The sequence below is a fragment of the Leopardus geoffroyi genome, chromosome B4 (assembly GCF_018350155.1).
Source record: "Leopardus geoffroyi isolate Oge1 chromosome B4, O.geoffroyi_Oge1_pat1.0, whole genome shotgun sequence".
NCBI classification, from domain to species: domain Eukaryota; kingdom Metazoa; phylum Chordata; class Mammalia; order Carnivora; family Felidae; genus Leopardus; species Leopardus geoffroyi.
The window spans coordinates 138,660,818-138,682,455 of record NC_059341.1 but is presented as its reverse complement, the minus strand read 5'-3'; the positions used below and the strand labels follow the sequence as shown (position 1 = coordinate 138,682,455).

The 21,638-nt window shown below is 48.6% G+C and overlaps 1 protein-coding gene across 5 annotated transcripts in view; it reads right to left on the bottom strand.

Annotated features, from left to right (window-relative positions):
• Positions 1 to 21,638, bottom strand: part of ATXN10 (ataxin 10) — a 166,687-nt gene that overhangs the window by 103,180 nt on the left and 41,869 nt on the right. For 2 of the 5 annotated variants that reach the window (XM_045464531.1, XM_045464530.1), the window contains exons 5-6: positions 21,113 to 21,271; positions 7,594 to 7,674 (exon numbers count right to left, since the gene is read on the bottom strand). In XM_045464531.1, coding sequence (XP_045320487.1) covers positions 7,594 to 7,674; positions 21,113 to 21,271 — 240 coding nt within the window. The remainder of the gene's footprint in view (positions 1 to 7,593; positions 7,675 to 21,112; positions 21,272 to 21,638) is intronic. The other 3 variants (XM_045464533.1, XM_045464532.1, XM_045464534.1) reach the window with 2 other exon arrangements.

Here is a 21,638-nt window from a genome sequence, read left to right as displayed (position 1 = left end):
AGTGGTTTTGGGGGGGGAGGGGGGGGACCAGAACATGAATGTTCAAAATAAAAAAATACAAGTCAAGTTTAACTATCACCTGAGAATCAGTTATACTTCATTAAATGATCTGACTTGTATTCTGTTATCTGTCAATAAAAACCTTTAACGGCTCCCATCATTAGGGAGTGGGTCCAAACACTTTTGTCTGCCATTTACAAGGGGGCCGGCCCAACCAGAGGCCCCATCTAACTGTCCAACCCCCACTACATCTAGCCACCATCAAAAACCATCCGTCTCATCAAAATGTGGGACTCACACGTGGGACTTAACAGCTCAAGGAAGAATTTTTTTTCGAAATCATGTATTTTAACGGTGGATTACATTTGCCCCTCGTTTCTAAGCCAGAAAACATGTGTACTGAAAAGTACCGTGCGATCCGGGACCGGGGGATGTCACGTGGGAAGCCTGACTCCTTCCGGTTGCAGGGGAACCACTCTGCACACTTCCTTGGAAACGTAACAAAATACCAGTGCTACTCACTCACTGACTTGGTGACTCTCCCAGAGGTGAAGAACAAAGAAGTGAGACGTCAGAGACTAGCTATCTAAAGTCACACATCAGCGTGAGAGTCCCCCATTCTTCTTCAACCCAGAAGTCCTCACTCGGGCTGCCACAGGCTCACCGGACACACCGCTTAATGCAGACTGAAGCTTCTGTAATTTTCTCTCTCAACCACTGGCTGTCATTAGCATTCTATTTCTGATTCACTTCTGATTAAATAGTTACACAGTCTGCCCTCAAAATCAGGATTCCCATTTCATTAAAAAAAAAAAAAAAGGCAATATATATATATAGAGAGAGAGAGAGATACACATATAAGGGAAATATATACGTTTAAGGGAAAATTCTATAGCAAAATTTATATCTGAAAGTCCTGCTTAGATTAATGCAAGCTCAATTTTTTTTTAATTTTTTTTTTTTTTTTTTTAACATTCATTTATTTTTGAGAAACAGAGTGAGACAAAGCATGAGCAGGGGAGGGGCAGAGAGAGAAGGAGACACAGAATCCGAAGCAGGCTCCAGGCTCTGAGCCATCAGCCCAGAGCCCGACGCGGGGCTCGAACTCACGAACTGCGAGATCATGACCTGAGCCGAAGTCAGAGGCTCAACCGACTGAGCCACCCAGGTGCCCAATGCAGGCTTAATGTTAATAGCCACACCTGTACCACCCTGAAATGGGTAAGGTGGTTGTGGGGGGACTGGAGTGAGGTACCAAGAAGCAGGGGGAGCTTGTAAGGGCGTGAGTTCTATGAGCAGAGCACGTAATAATAGTCTCTACTTCTGGAAATAAAACGTCTGCAATTTGGGGCTCCTGGGTGGCTCAGTCAGTTGGGCGTCCAACTTCGGCTCAGGTCACGATGTCACGGTTCATGAGTTCGAGCCCCATGTCGGGCTCTGTGCTGACGGCTCAGAGCCTGGAGCCTGCTTCGGATTCTGTGTCTCCCTCTCTCTCTGGCCCTTCCCCCGTTCATGCTCTGTCTCTCTCTGTCTCAAAAATAAATAAACGTTAAAAAAAAATTTTTTTTTAAAAAGTCTGCAATTCAACTAAGGGCTGATGGCCCCAACGAACTGGGAATTTACATCTGGACCGCCCCACAGATACCATTTGTTGAATGGTGTGCCATAAAGGCCAAAACCTGTATTAACCTGGACAAGCTAACCAAGATGCAGGCAGGCACAAAGCCGTGGCCGAACTAACCTCGCTAATCCCTAAGTTACAGGCATATGAGATTCCTGTGTGGTGGGGAAGGAGACTGTTGATTCTGGCACCAGACACGCTGAGTCCAAACACTAGGCCGGCCACCTTTGCAGGGCAAATACCTTAACCCACAAAGCCTCAGATGCCGACGTGGAAAATGGCAAGAATGACACCTATGTCGCGGGGTCTTTCGAGGATGAAGTGAAAAGGCTGTAGGGTGCTACCCGGAGGGAAAGTCAGGACACAGAAGAGCAGGAGCACAGAAGCAACTCACTGACTGAGTGATGACCGCATGCCAGGCACTGATCCCTTCATCCTACGTTTCAATTAGTTATGGCCGTGTCGCGGGGAGGCTACCATCCGTACCCCTATCCGACAGAAGAAACACAGATGCACAAGAGGAGGTAACTTCTCCAAAGCAGTGAGCCACGAACCACCGCCGCTGTGCGCGTTACCCTGCTACAGAGATCACAAGCCTGGAAACTACAATAGTGTTTTCCGAGGGCAGCTGTGTCAATCTAACGATAGTGCGACTCACTGGGAAGGGGGACCAGAGAACTGTGTCAGTGCAGACCCTCACTTCTGCCCATCAGCCATGGGAACTGCCTGGGACTCCGCAGCCACCACTTCTCACCAAGCGGCCTGGAGTCAACCGAGGGCACGGCCCAAAGCAGCTGCTGTAGGAAAGGGCAGCAAAACACGCCCAGCACCTTCCGGCCAGGCCCACCCACACGAAAGGCTGGGGCGGTGTCTCGCTGTCACCTCGAGACCCCAGGGACCACCAGCAGGCACTTAATGAACACACCACCTGTTTCACTGACCGATCCTCACACGATTTTAAATCCAGCAGCCGCTAACCCGACGGGCCACTGCAATTCAGCAGGAGGGGGCCGCGGCCAGGGCACCTCGTCAGGCAATTCGGAGGAAGCACCACGTATCCCCACAGGGTTCTCGAGTGGAGCCCCTTACGGGAACCACAAAACACAGGACACGGTCTCAGCGCCGTCACAGAGGTGGCGCCCATCTAGAACATCCATTCTAGATGCACAGGAAGCACGTTCGTTCGCTGCCTGTCCCTGTTGAGAAAAACTCAATCTTTTCCATCCTATTAACCTGCAAACGTACCACTCTGAGCGCAGAATTCCCCGTTACTGCCTGAAAAGGGGTCTGTAGGGAACCCAAGAGCCTCTCCTCGATCACAGACGGAGTGCCTCTGCTGAGCGCCCCCACTCCCCTCCTCCCTGCGCCCTCCCCCCCGCCCCCCTGCACACACACCAGCACGGACACCATCAGCACTGAGGCCTCAGGCCCTTCAGCCAACTGTTCGAGGCGGTCACCACGAAAAGCTCAGACGAGCTCTGAAAAGGACCTAAATGCACGAGTGTACAGCTGACCCCGAACAACATAGGGGACAGAAGCAGCGACCCCCAATAGGGTCAGAAATCCATATTTCACTTTTGACTCCCCCAAACTCAACTACTAATGGCCCACTACTGACAAGAAGCATTACCAATAACATAAGCTGATTAAGACATATTTTGGATGTTATATGTGTTATATACTATATTCTTACAATAAAGTAAGCTAGAGAAAAAAAAAAAGGTTATTAAGAAAATCGTAAGGTGGGGGGTCGCCTGGGAGGCTCAACTGGTTAAGGGTCGACTCTTGATTTTGGCTCAGGTCATGATCCCAGAGTTGTGGGATCAAGCTCTGGGTCAGGCTCCACCCTGAGCATGTAGTCTGCCTGAGATTCTCTTTCTCTCTCTCTTTCTCTGTCTCTCTCTCTGTCTCTCTCTCTCTCTCTCCCTCCCATCCTCCCTCTCTCTCTCTCCCCCTTTGCCCTTCACCCTTGCTCGTGCTCTGTGTCTAATAAAAAAAAGATGAAGAGGTGCCTGGGTGGCTCAGTTGGTTGAGGATTGAGTGTCCAACTTCGGCTCAGGTCATGATCTCGCGGTTTGTGAGTTTGAGCCCCGCATCGGGGTTTGTGCTGACAGCCCGGAGCCTGGAGCCTGCTTCAAATTCTGTGTCTCCCTCTCTGTGGCCCTTCCCCATTCATGCTCTGTCTGTCTCTCTCTCTCCCTCTCAAAAATAAATAAACATCCAAAAAAAAAAAAAGAAAGTTTTTGAAAAAAAAAAAAGATTAAGGAAATAAAAATTTTTTTTTAATTGAAGAAGAAAAAAAAAGAAAACAGAAGGAAGAGGAGAAAATACACTTACAGTTCTGTACTTACTGGAAAAACTTGGCACATAAGTGGACCTGTGCAGTTCACATCCATGGGCTCAAGGGTCAGCTATACATTCACGAGGAGGAGAGGCGGGGGCCAGGACGTTCCAGGCAGAGAAAGGGACACGTGCAAAGGCAAACAAGTACAGGGAAGGCCTCGAGAACAGAGAGGAGTTCTCTGTTGCCACAGTGTGGTGACCAGGAGAGAAGGGGCAGGGGTTGGAAATGAAGCAACATTATAAAGGGCCTCAAACAGCCACACCACGGAATTTAACCGCGTCCTGGGCAGGCAGGACCTGCCACTGAAATGGCAGGGCGAGATCCATGCCGGTAGTGCGGTAGGTAACAGAGAACGGGAAACAAACATCAGAACAATCGGCCTTTAGGCCGCTGCCCTCCCATGGTCATGGCAGCCTGATTCAGGAGAGCTGAACAGCAGAAGCAACCTAAGTGTCCACCAACGGATGAGTGGGTAAACAAAACGTGGTCCATCCACACAACGGAAGAGGATTCAGCCTTGCAAAAGGAAGGAGAGGGGCGCCCGGGTGGCTCAGTCGGTTAGGCATCCAACTTCAGCTCCGGTCATGATCTCGCAGCTCGTGGGTTCGAGCCCCCGGGACGGGCTCTGTGCTGACAGCTTGGAGCCCGGACCCTGCTTCGGATTCTGTATCTCCCTCTCTATCTCTCAAAAATGAATAAAAGTTAAAAAAATTTTAAACCAAAAAAAAGGGAAGGAGATTCTGACACCTGCCACAACACGGACGAACCTTGAGAACATTATCATAAGTGAAATAAGCCAGTCATAACAGGGCAAAGACTGCAGGATTCCACTTACGGGAGGCACTCGCTGTCATCAATATCATAGGGACAGAAAGTCAGATGATGGCTGCCAGGGGCTGGGGGAGGGGCGATGGGGAGCTGTTAACAAGGAAGCTCTGGTTTTGGAAGGTGGAAGTTCTGGAGGCTGGCCACACAACGGTGTCATGTACAGGGCGCTACTAAACTGCACACGTGAGCACGGTTACTGTAGTACATCTGAAGTTATGTGTCCTTTATCACAATTTTTGTAAATCTTGTTTCATGTTTGTTTATTTTTGAGACAGAGAGAGAGTATGACTGGGGGAGGGGCAGAGAGAGAGGAAGACACAGAATCCGAAGCAGGCTCCAGGTTCCAAGCTGTCAGCACAGAGCCCGACACAGGGCTTGAACTCACGAGCTGTGAGATCGTGACCCGAGCCAAAGTCAGACGCTCAACCAACTGAGGCACCCAGGCGCCCTATCACAATTTTTTAAAAGGCCACAGCCGAAGTCCAGTCAAAGAGGACGTAAGGGTAAAGCAAAGGTGTGGTGAGAGCGAGCTCACCAGACACGGGGATGGCGCCCTCAGCAAGGCCACTGACCCGGGAACCGGAAAGGGGACCCTGAGGTTTCCGACGCAGCAGACGGTATGACCCGAGTAGGCGCACTCACTGGGTAGACCTTCCCGACGATAAGAAAATTCATTCGCAGGGACCCGGGTGGCTCAGTTAAGTATCCGACTTCAGCTCAGGTCATGAGCTCATGGTTCAGGAGATCAAGCCCCACATGAGGTTCTCTGCTGTCAGCATGGAGCCTGCTTGGGATCCTCTGTCCTCCTCTCTCTCTCTGCTCCTCCCCCACTCATTCTCTCCCTCTCTCTCTCTCTCTCTCTCTCTCTCACACACACACACACACACACACAAATAGATAATAAATAAAATAAACATTAAAAGACAAAATTCATCTGCCTCATGCTTTCATCCAAACAACCTTTTCTGGCACCTGTGACATGCCAAGCACTGTCTGGGAAACGTGGGCACCCCAGAATCAAAGACAAAATCCATTCCCTCTCAGGCTGACAGCCCAAGGGCGCTGTCACAAGGCAGCACGCAGGTGTGTGACACAATATGATGTACAATGAGTGACACGAGGAAATGAAAGCGCTTCTCCTTTGGAAGAAAAGTAAAGAGGGGCGGTGACACGTGAGCAGATGCTCCATGAAGGGAAGCAGTGGCTGCGACTTTTTTTTAAATAAAAACAGAAAATGTCTAGTCTGGCACTGTCTTGGTTACATAATGGAGCAGCCTAAACACTGATCTTTTGTAAGGAATATGAAGAATACAAAATTGCATATTAAAATACAACTCAAGGGGCGCCTGGGTGGCGCAGTCGGTCAAGCGTCCGACTTCAGCCAGGTCACGATCTCGCACTCCGTGAGTTCGAGCCCCGCGTCGGGCTCTGCGCTGACAGCTCGGAGCCTGGAGCCTGCTTGGGATTCTGCGTCTCCCTCTCTCTCTGCCCCTCCCCTGCTCACACTGTCTCTCTCTCAAAAATAAATAAACATTAAAAAAAAAAAATGCAATTCAACCAGGCATTATTCTCCTCGCATTCAGGTATTCCTCACTGCAAAGCCATTTCCTAACTTATAGCCCTGTTCCTTGTGTCACATATTTTAGGTCAAAAACTACGAATAATTCTTTTTCTGCAATAGAAGTATGCATATGGTGGGGCGGGGGCACTGGGTTTATAAACATGGCATTTATTTATTTATTTATATATTTTTAACGTTTATTTTTGAGACACAGAGAGACAGAGCTTGAACGGGGAGGGTCAGAGAGAGAGGGAGACACAGAATCCGAAGCAGGCTCCAGGCTCTGAGCCGTCAGCAGGGCTCAAACTCATGGACTGAGATCCTGACCTGAGCCGAAGTCGGACGCTTAACCGACTGAGCCACCCCGGCACCCCATAAACATGGCATTTAAACTGACTTTAAAAGCACAAACTTTTCCTCTTTGTCAAAGATATTAAAGATATGAGAGTTCCTCAACGAGACTACAAAGGAGCATACACGGAACTGTTGGAAGCCAAACATACCGTAAGAATTTCAAAACCACAGCAATTATACAAATGGTGACTACAATCAAAAGATTAACATTTTTTACAGTTTTTCATCATTAGACCTGGGATTTCTAAGTTAAGTTTTATGTTTCCCGAGGCAGCGTCTCCAGTAAGGCTAGGAAAACCACAAGCCGCCGGAGTCATACTGGAAATCGTTTCACACCGTCCTCTCCGTGTCCAGGTCTGGAAACCGAACCCCAGCAGGGTAAAGGGCCCGGCTACGGGCACGTGAAGAACCACCATCACAACGAGGCACGGACCCAAGGTCTCAGTGCTCTGAGGGCACTCTTCTTCCCACTGCCACGGCAGGGAGGTGGCAGATGGGCACCAACTTTGCCGGAAATACCTATGGGTCCCTACGAGCTTTGGTGGAGCACGTCCCACATCGTCACACCGGTGGTACGAACAGGAGCACGTTGCAAGGCTACGGACAGTCGTCAAGGGACAAGCCTGACATTGTGCCGGTCACGGTTTTCGAGCGCGCCCTCGCTGAACGATGCCATCAACCTGGACTCCGCAGCCCCACGTAAATCACTGCCTGTTGTGGCCGAGCGGTAATGCTAACCAGCCAATTTAAAACCATTCCTGACCCAGAAACATGTAGTTAGAGATTTTGTGCCAGCTAAGAAACCACACAGTTTTCCATTCATGTGCACGGGATACTCTATATGGAATGCTAAATACTCAAAACCACACTGGTTTTTGGGGTTACCTTTCTTGATTGCTCATTTTGGCATACATGGCTTTCACCAATTCCGGGCTTTTCAGAAAATGGTCTGTAATAATCAAGAACCTAAGAAAAAAGGAGGAAAAAGTGCGGTTACCAGAAACATAGTAAAATGGACATAGCCTTATCTCTCTATAGGCGTTTTATACATAAAAACATTTCTTTTTATTGAATTTTTGATTTGCTGCAACATTAAAATGTTTTAAGAGGTTCACAGGCGATTTTTCCATTAACAGCTAAAAGAAAATAAAAACCCTCAAAATAGGTTTCTCCAACTTTACCTCTGAAAAATGTACTGATACGATTCATTTATTCCACCGGAGGGAAGGGCCTACTCTGTATAGGTTTTATCTAAGTTTCATTTTCACAGTAACATGAAATTGACCTACAAGTTCAGGTATAAACAGAAAACACATTAAACTGTTTTACTCAGAAGGTTAAGTGCTAAAATCAACCAGAGCAACGGGACATGTCATACATTTTATTTAAACATATGCCAACAGCCTGGTAAGGCACACGGGCTTGATTACCTCGTCCGTAAAAGCTCTCGAGTTACCAACAAAACATCCTCACTGTCAAGCAAACCACTCATCTAAACTCAGAGATCAACGTATGAAGACCCGGAGGCAAAGATTACCAGCGTCCTTCTTCAAAGTACCCCTGTGACAACTAAAAAGACTGTGTCGTATTATTAATTACTTCTGAATCGTATTGCCGGAGGGCGTCTCCAGTCTTAGGAACTAAAGAGGATACTGTTTATAACCATGGTTATAGCAGTAAGGGTGACTGTGAAGCATTAAATATATTTATGGACATGGTCTATCTAACTCTTTAACCAAAAAGTTAACAGATGTGTTTCAGCATAACCAAATGATGCAGATTAACGACAACACGTCGTCACTCATAAAACACCAAAAGCTAAATAAGTATTCTATTTCTTCACAGCCTTCAAAATAACGGATTGACACCTTGATGCAAAATATTTCTAGTAATAACGGATATATTCAAAATTCTCAGACAGTTTTCATACGAGGTTAAGTCCTCAAACTGCAACGACAGAAACTGATGCATTTCAAGCCAGGTACGCAGAAGTGATCGTAAAGCACGTTCATAATTGAGCTTTCTGGAGCTCAACACATTTTCCCAAGAACATTCGTTCAAAGCGCAATGCTCCAAACGGCCAGGAGCTAGGTCAGAAGCCGTCTTCCCAAACGCTAACAGTGGAGAAAGATTCACACACAGAGAATTAGACAAAAATGTCTTAGGGGCAACACACACACTTCACGGATCAGAGTAAAAACAGAGTTTATCTAACCAGAGGGCCAGGGCAGGACGTTCAGGAGGCTGGAGGAGAGCAGAGCATTTAAATTACCGGTGACAAAAAGGACTTGGAAAAACAGCATGGCAGTGCGCTCAGGGAACCACAGCCAGGAAAACACGACGAGGGTTTAAAGAGGGTTTCAGGGGGCGCCAGGGTGGCTCAGTCGGTTAAGCGTCCGACTTCGGCTCAGGTCATGATCTCGCGGTTGGTGGGTCCGAGCCCCACGTCAGGCTCTGCGCTGACGGCTAACTCCATGACGACCATGCCCTCCTTTGAGACACTGGGCATGGCGCCCTTTCTTTTTTTGACCAATTTTATTGATCTTGAAGAAACACTCTTGCCTTGGTTAATTTTTTCTAGTGTGTTTCTGTTTTCTGGGTCACTGACTTGGGCCCCAATTTCTTACGGTTCGCGTTTTCCTGCTCGGGTTTTACTGTGCTCTTCTGTCTTCACAAAGCACAACCTAAGGCCACTGCTTTCAGACCTTTCTTCCTTTCTGGTAGAAACATTTAAAATTGTAAATTGCCTTCCAAGCACTGCTTTAGCTTTATCCCACAAATCCTTAGACTTTCATTATCCTTCAGTTCAAAAGACTAACTTGCCCTGTGATTTCTCCTTTGACAAATCAATTATTTAGATGAGCTAATTGCCAAAAACTTGGAATATTTCTAGATATCACCTGATTATGGTTTTCTAATGTAAATGCACTGCGGTCAGAAACTCTGTCTCTGTCTGTTCTCAATCATTCTCATATATTTACTGAGACTTTACAGCCCAGACTAGGGTCTAGATTGGTGAACACGACATGTGCAGTTGAAAAGAAAGTAGATTTTCCAAGTTCTGAGATGATATCCTACAACATCTCTCAGGTGAAGGTGGTTCTGAGTGTCATCACACTGACATCTGTCCACTCCAGTGAATGGCTGAAAAGCAGGAGTGAACATCTCCAACTATCACTCCCAATTCCAAGCATAAAGGACTCACAATGTACCCTCCTACCTCAGACAACCATAAATGCAGGGAAAACACGACACTACAGTTTTTAGACAACCGACAAAAGACCCAAGTCAAGTAGGTTGTGGAAATAAAAGGCACTTTGGAGAATTTCTTCCTAAACAAATAAAATATTCTAATAAGCATGTGATAAATGTGATTTCAGATCAGTATGTTTATAAAATCCTTACAGCCCAACAGCAGACTGGGACACGCTTGGTGGAGGAAGGGGTTAAGTCTCCCACGGCGGAGTGGGTGCTGAACAGGTGGAAATGGGGCTGAAAAAGTTGCCAGGGACGTGGGGCGGTGAGGGCAAGGGCGATGCGCAGGGACAGAGGAAAGACGCGTCACAGTCACTGTGGCGCTCGGCCGCCGCGACCATCTACAGCACCTAGAGCACAAAGGAAAGCGGATCCGCACTTTCCCCTTTACTCCGAGAAGTGCAACCACAGCAAACTGCTAAACCTCGAAAGTGAAATGACACAACACTGACGAAACCCTGAGTAGGGCAAAGACCTCTGCGTCCATCACCAAAAATCTATAGGACATAAAAAGACGGACAACTTCATCTACCAAGACATCAAAAAAAATTTTTTAATGTTTGTTTATTTTGAGGGAGGGGGCATGAGTGGGAGAGAGGAGCAGAGAGAGGAAGAGGGGATCCCCAGCAGGCTCCACACTCAACAGGGAGCCCAACGCGGGGCTCGATCCCACAACCGCGAGATCACGACCTGAGCCAAGATCAAGAGTCAGATGGTTAACCCACTGAGCCACCCGGGCGCCCCTCAAAAATTTTTACATAAAAAATGCCACACACAAAATCAAAAGACAAGGAAGCGAGACAAATATCTGCATTTTATTTCATAGAAAAGACCACCGGCCCTAATTCAGAAAATATTCTTCGGCTACAGTAAGACCGACCTCCTAAAGGAAAAACAGGTCAAGAAAATGAGAACGAACATAAAAGAAAAATAGGCTCTTCAACATCTAAAACGGTGCTCAGCCTCGTAACAAGAAAAACAGACGATAAAACTCTGTAACGATGCCACTTCAAACCTCGGCAAGATCAGCGCTCCCAACACTTTGAGAGCACACTCTGTTAGCACCGAGGTGGCAAACCGGGTCCTCTCAACGGCCAAGGGGAGTGTCCGTTGGTACAACAGCTATGAAGGACCTCTTGGCAGTATCTGTTAAAATATAAAAAGCACGTTTCCTTTGGCCTAGTAATTGCACCTATGAATTTATCGGACAGTCGTACTCGCCAACGTGCAACGTGACGTACGTACGAACGAGGCTACTCACCGCCACATTCTGTAGTTATGAAACGCGGGGGGCCTAGATGTTCACCAGTAAGGGGCCGATGAAATAAATCGCGGTATAGTCGCACAACGGAAGACAAAAGAAAGTTCTTTATATACTTCTAGGGAAAGATCTCACAAGTCTACCATCTGGTTAAGAAAGCAGGAGACTCAACGGTGTGTCGAGGACGAACGGGCGGCCCACCTGTTCAGGGGCCGGGGCCAGAGGAGCTATGAATGGAATGGGAGAACGAATCTCCCCCCAAGTTAAAAAGATCATTTAAGTATATCCTGGGAAATTCACCTCAAGTTGGTTTCTCCTTACTGCCCTACGGTGGTGCGACGCCACCTGGTGGCCCGGGCGGCTCAGCGTCCCAGGGAGAGGGCCGTGGTGGTGGACGAGTCCAGTCGGTCCCGTCTTACCAGGAGCTACTTCTGGGCAGGGAAAGCTCAGCCATTTCTCCAAAGCGACTTGACTAACAAATCTCTATGTCTCTCCCCAAACGGACACAGAAAAACAGAAACCCAAGACGAGGTCACTTCACCTCCCTGTCAGGGCGACTCAGCGGCACAGCGGTCAGGTCACCTAAAATCTTGGTTACAAAGCACCACTACCGCGCAGTCCTCACCGCCCCCTGTAGCGCGACTGCACCCGCCAAGCACGTCGCCCACGACACGCTGCCAGGGCGCCTCTCCTCTCCCCCCGGTGCCAACGCCGTGCCCTCTCCCAACCCGCGTTGCCCTCGGCCTGGAGTTTCAGCTCCCGCTCTCCGGAAGCCCCCCTCGCAGGCAAGCTCCCAGCCCCGGGCTTCCACAGCACCCTGTGCTCCGTCTTCTGGAACTTCCACGCTGGCCGCACCACAGGACGTCTCTGCTTAGGTGCACGGTGGGCGTCTCCAATCCCGCACGGCCCGCACAGAACTCCCGATCTCCCCACCGCCGGCCAACAAGCCCAGACCCTGGCCGGCGCCCCTGCCTTTCTGCTCCCAACCTCACCCCACACCCCCAACCCGCATGAAGCCCCACGGGCTCTCCCTGCAGAGCACATTCAACCTGCGCGCTTCTCCTCACCCCCATGCCACCACCCTCAGCCAAGCCGCCCGCGCCCCCTGCCCGGACCTGGAGGCCACGGCTGCCCCCACTCTACCCACCCCCCCCCCAACCCCCAGCTCAGCCTCTGCCCAGAGGCCAGAGGGAGCTTTTAAATCGCAGACCAGGTCAGTACAAATTCTGCTCAGAACTCTGCGATCCCCTCCCATGGCACAGAGAGAAGGCCAACGACGTCTTCCCGGTTCAAGAGGCCCGAAGCAACCGGCTTCCAGCCGCCCCTCGGGCTGTGTGTCCCGCCCAGGACTCTGAAACCACCCTGGGCCCTGTCCCGCAACAGAGGCCTCTGCTGGGGCGGGGGTGGGGGGGGTGGGGAGGGAGGGTCTCCGCACTCTGGGGACTCACTGCTCCACATGTCCCTCCTGGCTGGCCTCCACCTTTACCACACAGGCTATCAAGCAGGCCGGTGACCCTGTTCTCAGCTCAGCGTCACTGCCTCAGGAGGGACTTCCCTGAACTCCCAATTCCAAAGCAGCACCCGGCCCCTCCAAGCCCCATCACTGCACTGGAGGACTCTGCTGAAGTCAAATACTCCTCGTTTTTCTTCAGTCTGTGCCCCGCACCAATCGTATTTAAATGATTACTAATAAGGGGCACCAGGGTGGCTCAGTCAGCTAAGCATCTGACTTCGGCTCACGTCATGATCTCACGGTTTGGGAGTTCAAGCCCCAAGTCGGGCTCTGTGCTGACAGCTTGGAGCCTGGAGCCTGCTTCGGATTCTGTGTCTCCTTCTCTCTCTCTCTGCCCCTCCCTCACTCTCTCTCTCTCTCTCTCTCAAAAATAAACAAACATTAAAAAAAAATTTTTAATAAAAAATAAGTTACTACGAATAAAACAGCAAATGCTACACTGTTTGCTCCGAGCCAAGCACCACTCAGCACCACTCAGAGGACAGCTTTGTAAACACAACTGGGTGTGTATCTTTTCTCAGGCATTTATCTGGCATCTTATATATTTATTTGGGGGTTTTTGTTCATTATCGGTCTCTCTCCCTAAAACATAATGTCTTCTTAATTTTGAACCTCCAGAGCCACAAACGCTGCCTGGCACACGTTAAAGACTCAATCAATGATCACTGACTTCATTAATCAGTTCCTGTTTGAAGTGAGTGTTTTAAGTTTCCTGAGTTTCCTACAAGCGTGCACAGGGCAGGAGGGGTCTCTAACTCACAAGTTCTCCGAGAGAAAACCAGGTCAGATCGTTGCACGGAGGGCAAATTATTCCTTGCGCAGAGCCCAAAGTCCCTTCTCCTGGGCACGGTGGACAGGCCTGCCAGCAGGGTCCTCACGGCAGACCCGAAGTCAGTCAGAGCAAAGCTGCTTCAGAGTATTTGCCAGTGCAAGCCAGGCCCCAGACTGGAGGTGGGGGCGGGGGGGGGGGGGGTACTACGGGCTCTCAGGTCAGTACATCAAGCCAGGAGATGCTGATGAGCACCTAGAGACGCACAGATGGACCGTTCAGTTTTCAGAGTTTCTTTGCATTTTTGAGTTACCCAGGCAAGTACTGGGTGGCAATGAGGTCAAGGTCACACTCACTGGGTCACCAGTCAAATGCAACACCATACGCTTTAACAGTCACCAGAATTAAATACCAGCTCGTTCGCTTTAACCAAATGTAATTAAAAAGGCAAAGCCATCAGAGCAAAGGACAAGAATGACATCTTCCCATGATGCTACATAAGAGGCTGGAACGAGTACCGCCACTGAGGCCTCAGAGCGACAGCAAGGGACACGGTGTTGTTAGCCAACAGTCCCCAAGGCAGACCAACCACCCCAGCGCCTGTGTTGTTTTTATTTTTACTTTTTTAAGTAGGCTGCATGCCCAGCGTGGACAGCCCAATGTGAGGCTTTAACTCTCGATCCCAAGATCAAGACCTGATCTGGGATCAAAAGCCAGACGCATCAGCAACTGAGCCACCCAGGCGCCCCAATCCATACGCCTTTAAACACAGGGGATGTGAAGTTCAGAAGTGTGGAAGCGTCTGACCTAAATCAGCCCCGTTGTTTAAGAATTAAAGAAAGAGAGGCCCACAGAGGTTTAGTGTCCTGGGGAAGGTCCCTCAGTTACCTGAAAGTCAAGACAAGACCTCCGTCTCTGACTTCCGGGGCTTCTCTGAAAACGCTCCCCTTTAGAGAGCTTGCCGCTTGCTCAAGCAGCCCTTTGGGAGAGAGGTTTCAGGTGAACTTAGCGTCTGGTTCTTCGTGACACCTTCAGTTCAAAGTGACCAAGCGTGAAATTCCTCCATTCTTCTTTTCCGTTTTCTTTTGCGAGAGATTTTACCTTTAAGTAACATCTGCACCCAACATGAGGCTCAAACCCACAACCCTGAGATCAAGAGTCTCACGCTCCACGGACTGAGCCAGCCACGCGCCCCCTCCATTTTTTTTTCCACACAAGAAAGAGGAAACGTCTACTGGTGACTGAAGACAGCGGCATCTGTACTTTAACGATTTCGAGGGCGAGAATAACTGTCACTCACTTTCAACTATGCAAAGGGCAGGAAAAAAGCATCCTGTGTGGACATCCATACAAACAACTGAATTCTCCGCTACCACGTTATGGCGTAACATCCAGCGCCCAATACTGGTGGCAAATACGCAACAGAGCAACGAGAAGATGCCGACGGGAGGGCGATCTTTTCTTTGCACCTTGAAAGCGGTCACTGCGATGGCTGTCAATCACGCGTGTCTGCGTTAGTTCCTGAGATTGTTTTTCTAAACATAATATATTCTCCATGCCAGCATGTCGCATCAAGTTACAAGTGGAATTCTCAACTTTCTTTTTTTGGGGACAGAGAGAGACAGAGCATGAACGGGGGAGGGGCAGAGAGAGAGGGAGACACAGAATCGGAAACAGGCTCCAGGCTCTGAGCCATCAGCCCAGAGCCCGACGCGGGGCTCGAACTCACGGACCGCGAGATCGTGACCTGGCTGAAGTCGGACGCCCAACCGACTGCGCCACCCAGGCGCCCCGGAATTCTCAACTTTCAACTTAGAATCCGCTGCATATACTTTCTTACCGAATGTCGGCTCGGGGGGAACCGAAGACAAAGACTTTTACAACAACGAGAGACCCAACCGTGGTCAATGCTTCCTACGTTACAGATTTGACATCTGTGATTAAACTCTTCTGGAGAACCACCATCTCTGTAACTTGCGAAATTCTGTGGCAGTGTTGTGCGAGGGAGGTGGGTCCTTCTGATCCGAAACCTGAAACACCACAAGGACATGTAGAGACTGTAAGTAAGGCTCCACTAACACCCCAGACGTCACGGAAGAGAACAAATGGTCTTGGGGAGGGTCAGAAACATCTTCTAGCAAAGGCAGGAGTTGGAGTAGAAAGGGCATCAGAGAAAGAGATTTATTTTACAAAAAGAGGAAACGAGAAATGCGATACTTTTGTTAAGTCCTGAACTGCACGCACAGACACACGAGCGGAACGCTCTCCCTCACATGCATGAGGGTCCCAGGCCGGCTTCGCCTATTACTTTCTGTTTCTGGTGCCAAAACGGACTCATGCAGGCCAAGAGGCAAAACGCCTCCGCTTAATCTTGAAATTCATCACCGAAATGTGATTACAGAAAAGCTAACATTCACAAATCAAGCTGTCGACGTCAAAGCACTGACCACATATCTGCATCATTTTCCATACTGGCTAAAAACCCAGATGCATCAAGGTCCTTCTTTCCATCTCCTTTCTCTCGATCTTCCTCATTTATAAATGGTGTTGATAAGGTATGTGAACAATTACAGACAAATTAATTACTGTCTACAGGACAGTGTTCCTACTCCACACAGAAAGTGCTAAAAGCCATGTCTAAGCATCAAGAAGCAGACATACAGGGGCACCTGGGTGGCTCAGTTGGTTTAGTGTCCAACTCTCCATCTTGGCTCGGGTCATGATCTCATGTTTGTGAGTTCAAGCCCCTCCTCGGGCTCCACACTGACAGCGCAGGGCCTCCTTGGGATTCTCCCTCTCTCTCTGCCCCTCCCCTGCTTGCTCTCTCTCTCTCTCAAAATAAATGAATAAACTTAAAAAAAAAAAAAAAAGACAAAGAGCAGTATGCCATTGACAAACGGAGTTACTGCTAAAGTTAAGGTTTTAGGGAAATTTTTTCAAACGAGATCCCTGTCTTATCCCCACTTCCACATAAGCACGAAGCACACGGTATCAAAGCCACACTTACAAAATATTTCAGGGACTGTGAAAACCTAGAAAATGCTTTCATACCGCACTAGTTAAGCAAAGAATCTGATTTAACCAGGTTCTGGAAAAAGAACGCTATTCGTTTCTGAGGACAGGGAAATCCCACCCACAGCTGCTTCCTACAGCAATCTGGACAAAGCTTCCAAAGCTGGTACAGAAAGGAACTTTCTTCTCTTTGACAAGTAAGTAACATCTTCACTAAGGCAGAAAATCCCCCTAGAACACAAATAAGCTATAACCTCTGCAAAAGACACCAGCCGGGATCTCCTAAGGCACCTTTACTGTAGGATTTAGAGGAGTCCAAACACCAAGACCCAACCCCTGGATTCATGCGGGGTCATCTCAGAGCAGGAAAAAGTCCTTCACACCTACAAACAAAAGGAGCAAATATTTTTAGAAGGACATTATCCCAATAACTCAAACCGAGTAACGCCAGAGCCCTTGGCGCCCACGCTTCCCAGCGTCCCTGGTGTATCCAAACAAAGGACCCGGCTACTGAAACCTTGCATTTGTCCCTTTCCAAGAAAAGACACCAAACCCATGAATTCTAACACTGTTGTGTCTTGTACTCTTTGCCAACCATCCCATCGTGTTAGCAGGCGGGACGGAGAAGGGCAGATGCTCCCTAATTGTCAGAGATGGACGGGTTCATATTTAACGGTAAAAAGTAACAGTGTTGTCGGAAGCCTCTGGATGCTGGGACAGCTCAGAGACTGCGTCTCATCTCACTGCGCTTTGCAAGGAACGCACTTTGCACAAACTGAAGGCCCGTGGCTGGCGCCCAGCAAGTCTGTTGGTGCCATTTCTCTAACATTTGCTTGTGTCTCTGGTCACATTCCGGGAATTCTCGCAGTATTTCAAACTTGTTTATTATTGTATTTGTTACGATGATCTGTGATCAGTGATTATCCTTCACTGAAAGCTCAGATGATGGTTAGCATTTTTCAGGAATAAAGTGTTTTTTAAGTAAAGTACATACACTGCTTTTTTAAAAGCTAATGCTATTGCACACTTTGTAAACTACCCTACGGTGTAAACACAACTTTTTTTTTTTTTAATGTTTATTTATTTTTGAGAGAGACAGAGCGTGAGCAGGGGAGGGGCAGAGAGAGAGGAAGACACCGAATCCAAAGCAGGCTCGAGGCCCTGAGCTGTCAGCACAGAGCCCGACGCGGGGCTCGAACCCATGAACCGCAAGATCATGACCTGAGCCGAAGTCAGACGCTTAACTGTCTGAGCCACCCAGGCGCCCCAACACTGCTTTTATATGCACTGGGAAACCAAAAATTTCACTTGAGTCTTTTTACTCCAATACTCGCTTTACTGCAGTGGTCTGGAACCAGACCTGCAGCATCGCTGACAAAATACGGCTGTATTTTGTGATCTCATTCTTCTCATTCTTGTTCAGCGAATGCGCAGCTCCTCTAACACAAATCAAAGTGTCAGCACTGCGCCAGCGGAAGACATCAGTTACCACCGCCACTTTCCATCCTTCTTCCTGGCTGCTTCCATCTGGTGACCTGTGAGAACTCTCACTTGAGCTCCTCCGAAGCAGACTGCACCTTCTGCCCTTGACCCCTGCTGCCAGAAAACTGCCGATGGCCAAAACACAGATCTAAGATACTTAACACACGAAACAGACTTCCACTAAAAACTGTGCTAAGTAAGCAGACTCTAAGCATTCATCCACCGTGCTCAATTATAAAACAACCCATACAGAGGTAGGTAATCTAAGTCAAGCACAGTATCCTAATATTTTCAGACACCAACTTGTGTCTGTGTGCAAATGGGTAATTCAAATACAAATGAATGCTGGGAAAACAAAATAATTTTTAAATGAGGCATAATTTCAGGAGGACAATAAAGTTCACACTGAAAGAGACCCAAATCGAGAAAGTGCCTCTGAAACGCAAGTGGCACAGGGGCGCCTGGGGGGCTCAGTCGGTTGAGTGTCTGACTTCAGCTCAGGTCATGATCTCGCTGTTCATGAGGTCAAGCCCCATACTGGGCTCGCTGCTGTCGCACAGAGACCACTTCAGACCCTCTGCCCTTTCTCTCTGCCCCTCCCCGGCTTGCACTCTCTCAAAATTAAATAAAAACATTAAAATAGTAAAAAACTTTTAAAAATAAATGAAAAAAAAAATGCAAGCGGCACTACTGGCAGCTCCGGGCTCCCCCCACTTGGACACAAGCTGTGCCCCGAACTCACTGGCCGCTACGTGAAAACACACATAAAAATAGATCTTACAGAAAACGGAAGAACAGGACTAAAAGCAACAGGATTTTTGATGAATTCTACAATGATGAAAGGAAGGGCCAATTCCTCAAGACATAACAATTACAGACAGATATGTGCCTAACAACAGAGCCCAAAAATAAGGGACACAAAAACCAACTGGTCTGACTGGACAGACAGAATACGGTCCCCTTCCAGGAATGCGTGGAACAGGTGGACAGAAGACCATCAAGAAATAGAAGGTCTGGGACGCGTGGGTGGCTCAGTCGGTTAAGCATTCGACATCAGTTCAGGTCATGATCTCGGGGTCTGTGAGTTCGAGCCCCGCGTCAGGCTCTGTGCTGACAGCTCGGAACCTGGAGCCCACTTCCAATTCTGTGTCTCCCTCTCTCTCTCTCTCTGCCCCTCCCCTGCTCACGTTGTTTGTCTCTCTCAAAAATAAACAGAAAGAAGGAAGGAAGGAAGGAAGGAAGGAAGGAAGGAAGGAAGGAAAGAAAGAAAGAAAGAGAGAGGGAGAGAGAGAGAGAGAGAGAAAGAAAGAAAGAACGAAAGACAGAAAGAAAGAAGGAAAGAAAGAAAAAGACAAACAGGTTCAACAGGCGTCTAGACAGCGCCCCCACCAAACCCGAACCCACAGCACGTGGGACAGTCTGCATGACAGACCAGGTGCTTGGCCATAAAACACACCTCAACATATTTAAAAATTAAAAACAGGGGGCACCTGGGTGGCTCAGTCGGTTAAGTACCCAACTTCGGCTCAGGTCACGATCTCACAGTTCATGGATTCGAGCCCCGCGTGGGGCCCTGTGCTGACAGCTCAGAGCCTGGAGCCTGCTTCGGATTCTGTGTCCCTGCCCTCCCCGCCCCCCCCCGCCCCTCCCCTGCTTGCTCTGTCTCTGTCTCTCAAAAACAAATAAAAATGTAAATTAAAAAAAAAAACAAAACTTCACTGAAGAAAATAAGGCCTAAATAAAATGGAAAGATACTTCTACACACGGACTGAAAAACTTAGTCTAGTTAAAACGGCAACATTCCTCAAGCTGATCTACAGATCCATGCTATCTCTACCAAAACTCTAGCTGCTTTTCCGAACAAGCTGAAAAGCTGATCCAAAAATTAATATATAACACAAGGGACCCAGAACGGCCCAAAAAATCTCGAGTAAGATGAACAAAGTTGAAAGACTTAGAGTTTTCTGATTCAAAACTTACACAAAACTACAGTCATCGAGAAAGTGAGGTACTGGCTTAAAAGAGAAAACAGAAAGCAGGAAACAAGAACAAAACCTACAAAAACCCTGATCAGAGCCTCAGGGCGCTCTGGGGCAACAACAGAAGACTAAGGCGTCATCAGGGAGCAGGGACTGCTCTGGCCGCCTCCCTCCCACACGTGCACAGGGGCCAAGCGGACAAAAGCCCAACACCCTGTGATCCTCCCACAACTCAGGGACGGCAGGCCTGATGCTTTGGAGGCTGTCAGGGACGGTCAGGTGAGGGGCCCTCCTGACGAGACACGGAGCGGTCTGCCTAGCCCCTCGGAATATAAAACCGCTTCAAGCAACGTGGCATCCCGTTGGGATGACAACGGTCGTCCCAGTCATCCGGCCCCTTTTCGGCACGTGGGACGATGGGACTCTCGGCTTCTCCTTTTCCTTGTCCACAGAATAACAAACCGTCTAAATCTGACAGTGGCTTCTTGAGTCTTAAAAGGATCACAGTCAGCCTCAGCCGCGGCCTGATGTGGAGTCCCCACAAGAGAGTGGAGAGATCACGGGGCCAAAAAAGTGTTCAAACAAATAATGGCCGGAAACTCTCCAAATCTGGCAACGTAAACCTACAGATTCGAGAAGTCGAGGGAACCAAAGAAGATATACTCAAAGAAGTCCACATCAAGACATCATAATTAGGCTCCTGAAAAGTCAAAGAAAAATCTTAAGAGCGATTGGAGGGAGATGAGGCGTTATGTACGGGGCCAGGGGATGGACGGACACTACAATTCGGATGACAATGGATGTCTCGGTGGAACACAAGCACGAGACACGTATCGACGTCCGATCCGTAACGAACCATCAGGCGCAGCCACGGTGGTGTGACCCGGACGCCCCCAGAGGGCTGCGTGTTCTCAGGCTGCGCCCTGGGCCTCACCGCCTCCCAGGACCCCCGACTCGCCCGTCACCCCACCTTCCCCAGCCTCCAGGTGCTGCCCAGACGCTTTCTCATTTTGTCCGTATCGTTTAGCGTCAACTTCTGTTCAGCTACCGGAATTCAAACTCTGGTTTGCTCTGCAAGGAAAGGGATCCGCTCGGATGTTCTTAAGCAATCAGACTGCCAGCGAGGGACTTACGGCCATTCCGACTCGGGCTGCCTCTGGTGAGCTTCGACGACGTCAATCGCGATGTTCAGATTCTCTTCCAGTTCTTTCATTCTCTCAGAGTTCAGGGAGGTGAACAAAATCATTGACGAGTAGGCAACAATTTTCTTGTCTGGATGATTTAAGCAAGACCTTCCAAAGAAAGACATGAGGGCATTAGCCCCATTGAGCAATATGGTAAAATATGGATTCTGACAAACAACAATCACCCAATTGACAAATGCAGTGCATTTGACGTTTCTGAGGATTTAACAAAGAATGACAACACTCTGAAACAAGTACCTTATCTACTGGAAAAAGAGCAATCTAAAATGAGTCGTGACACGCTGTAGCCAAAATTAAAGATGCGGCGGACTTTAGGACTTGAAAGCAAAAAGCAAACACCACCCGATTAAAGGAAAAGATAAATGATGACATCTATAAAACGTGAAAATGTTCACTCTCGTTAGAAAAAAGAAACCAAAAGGTAAAACGTGAGGCCCCGTTAACTACGGGCACT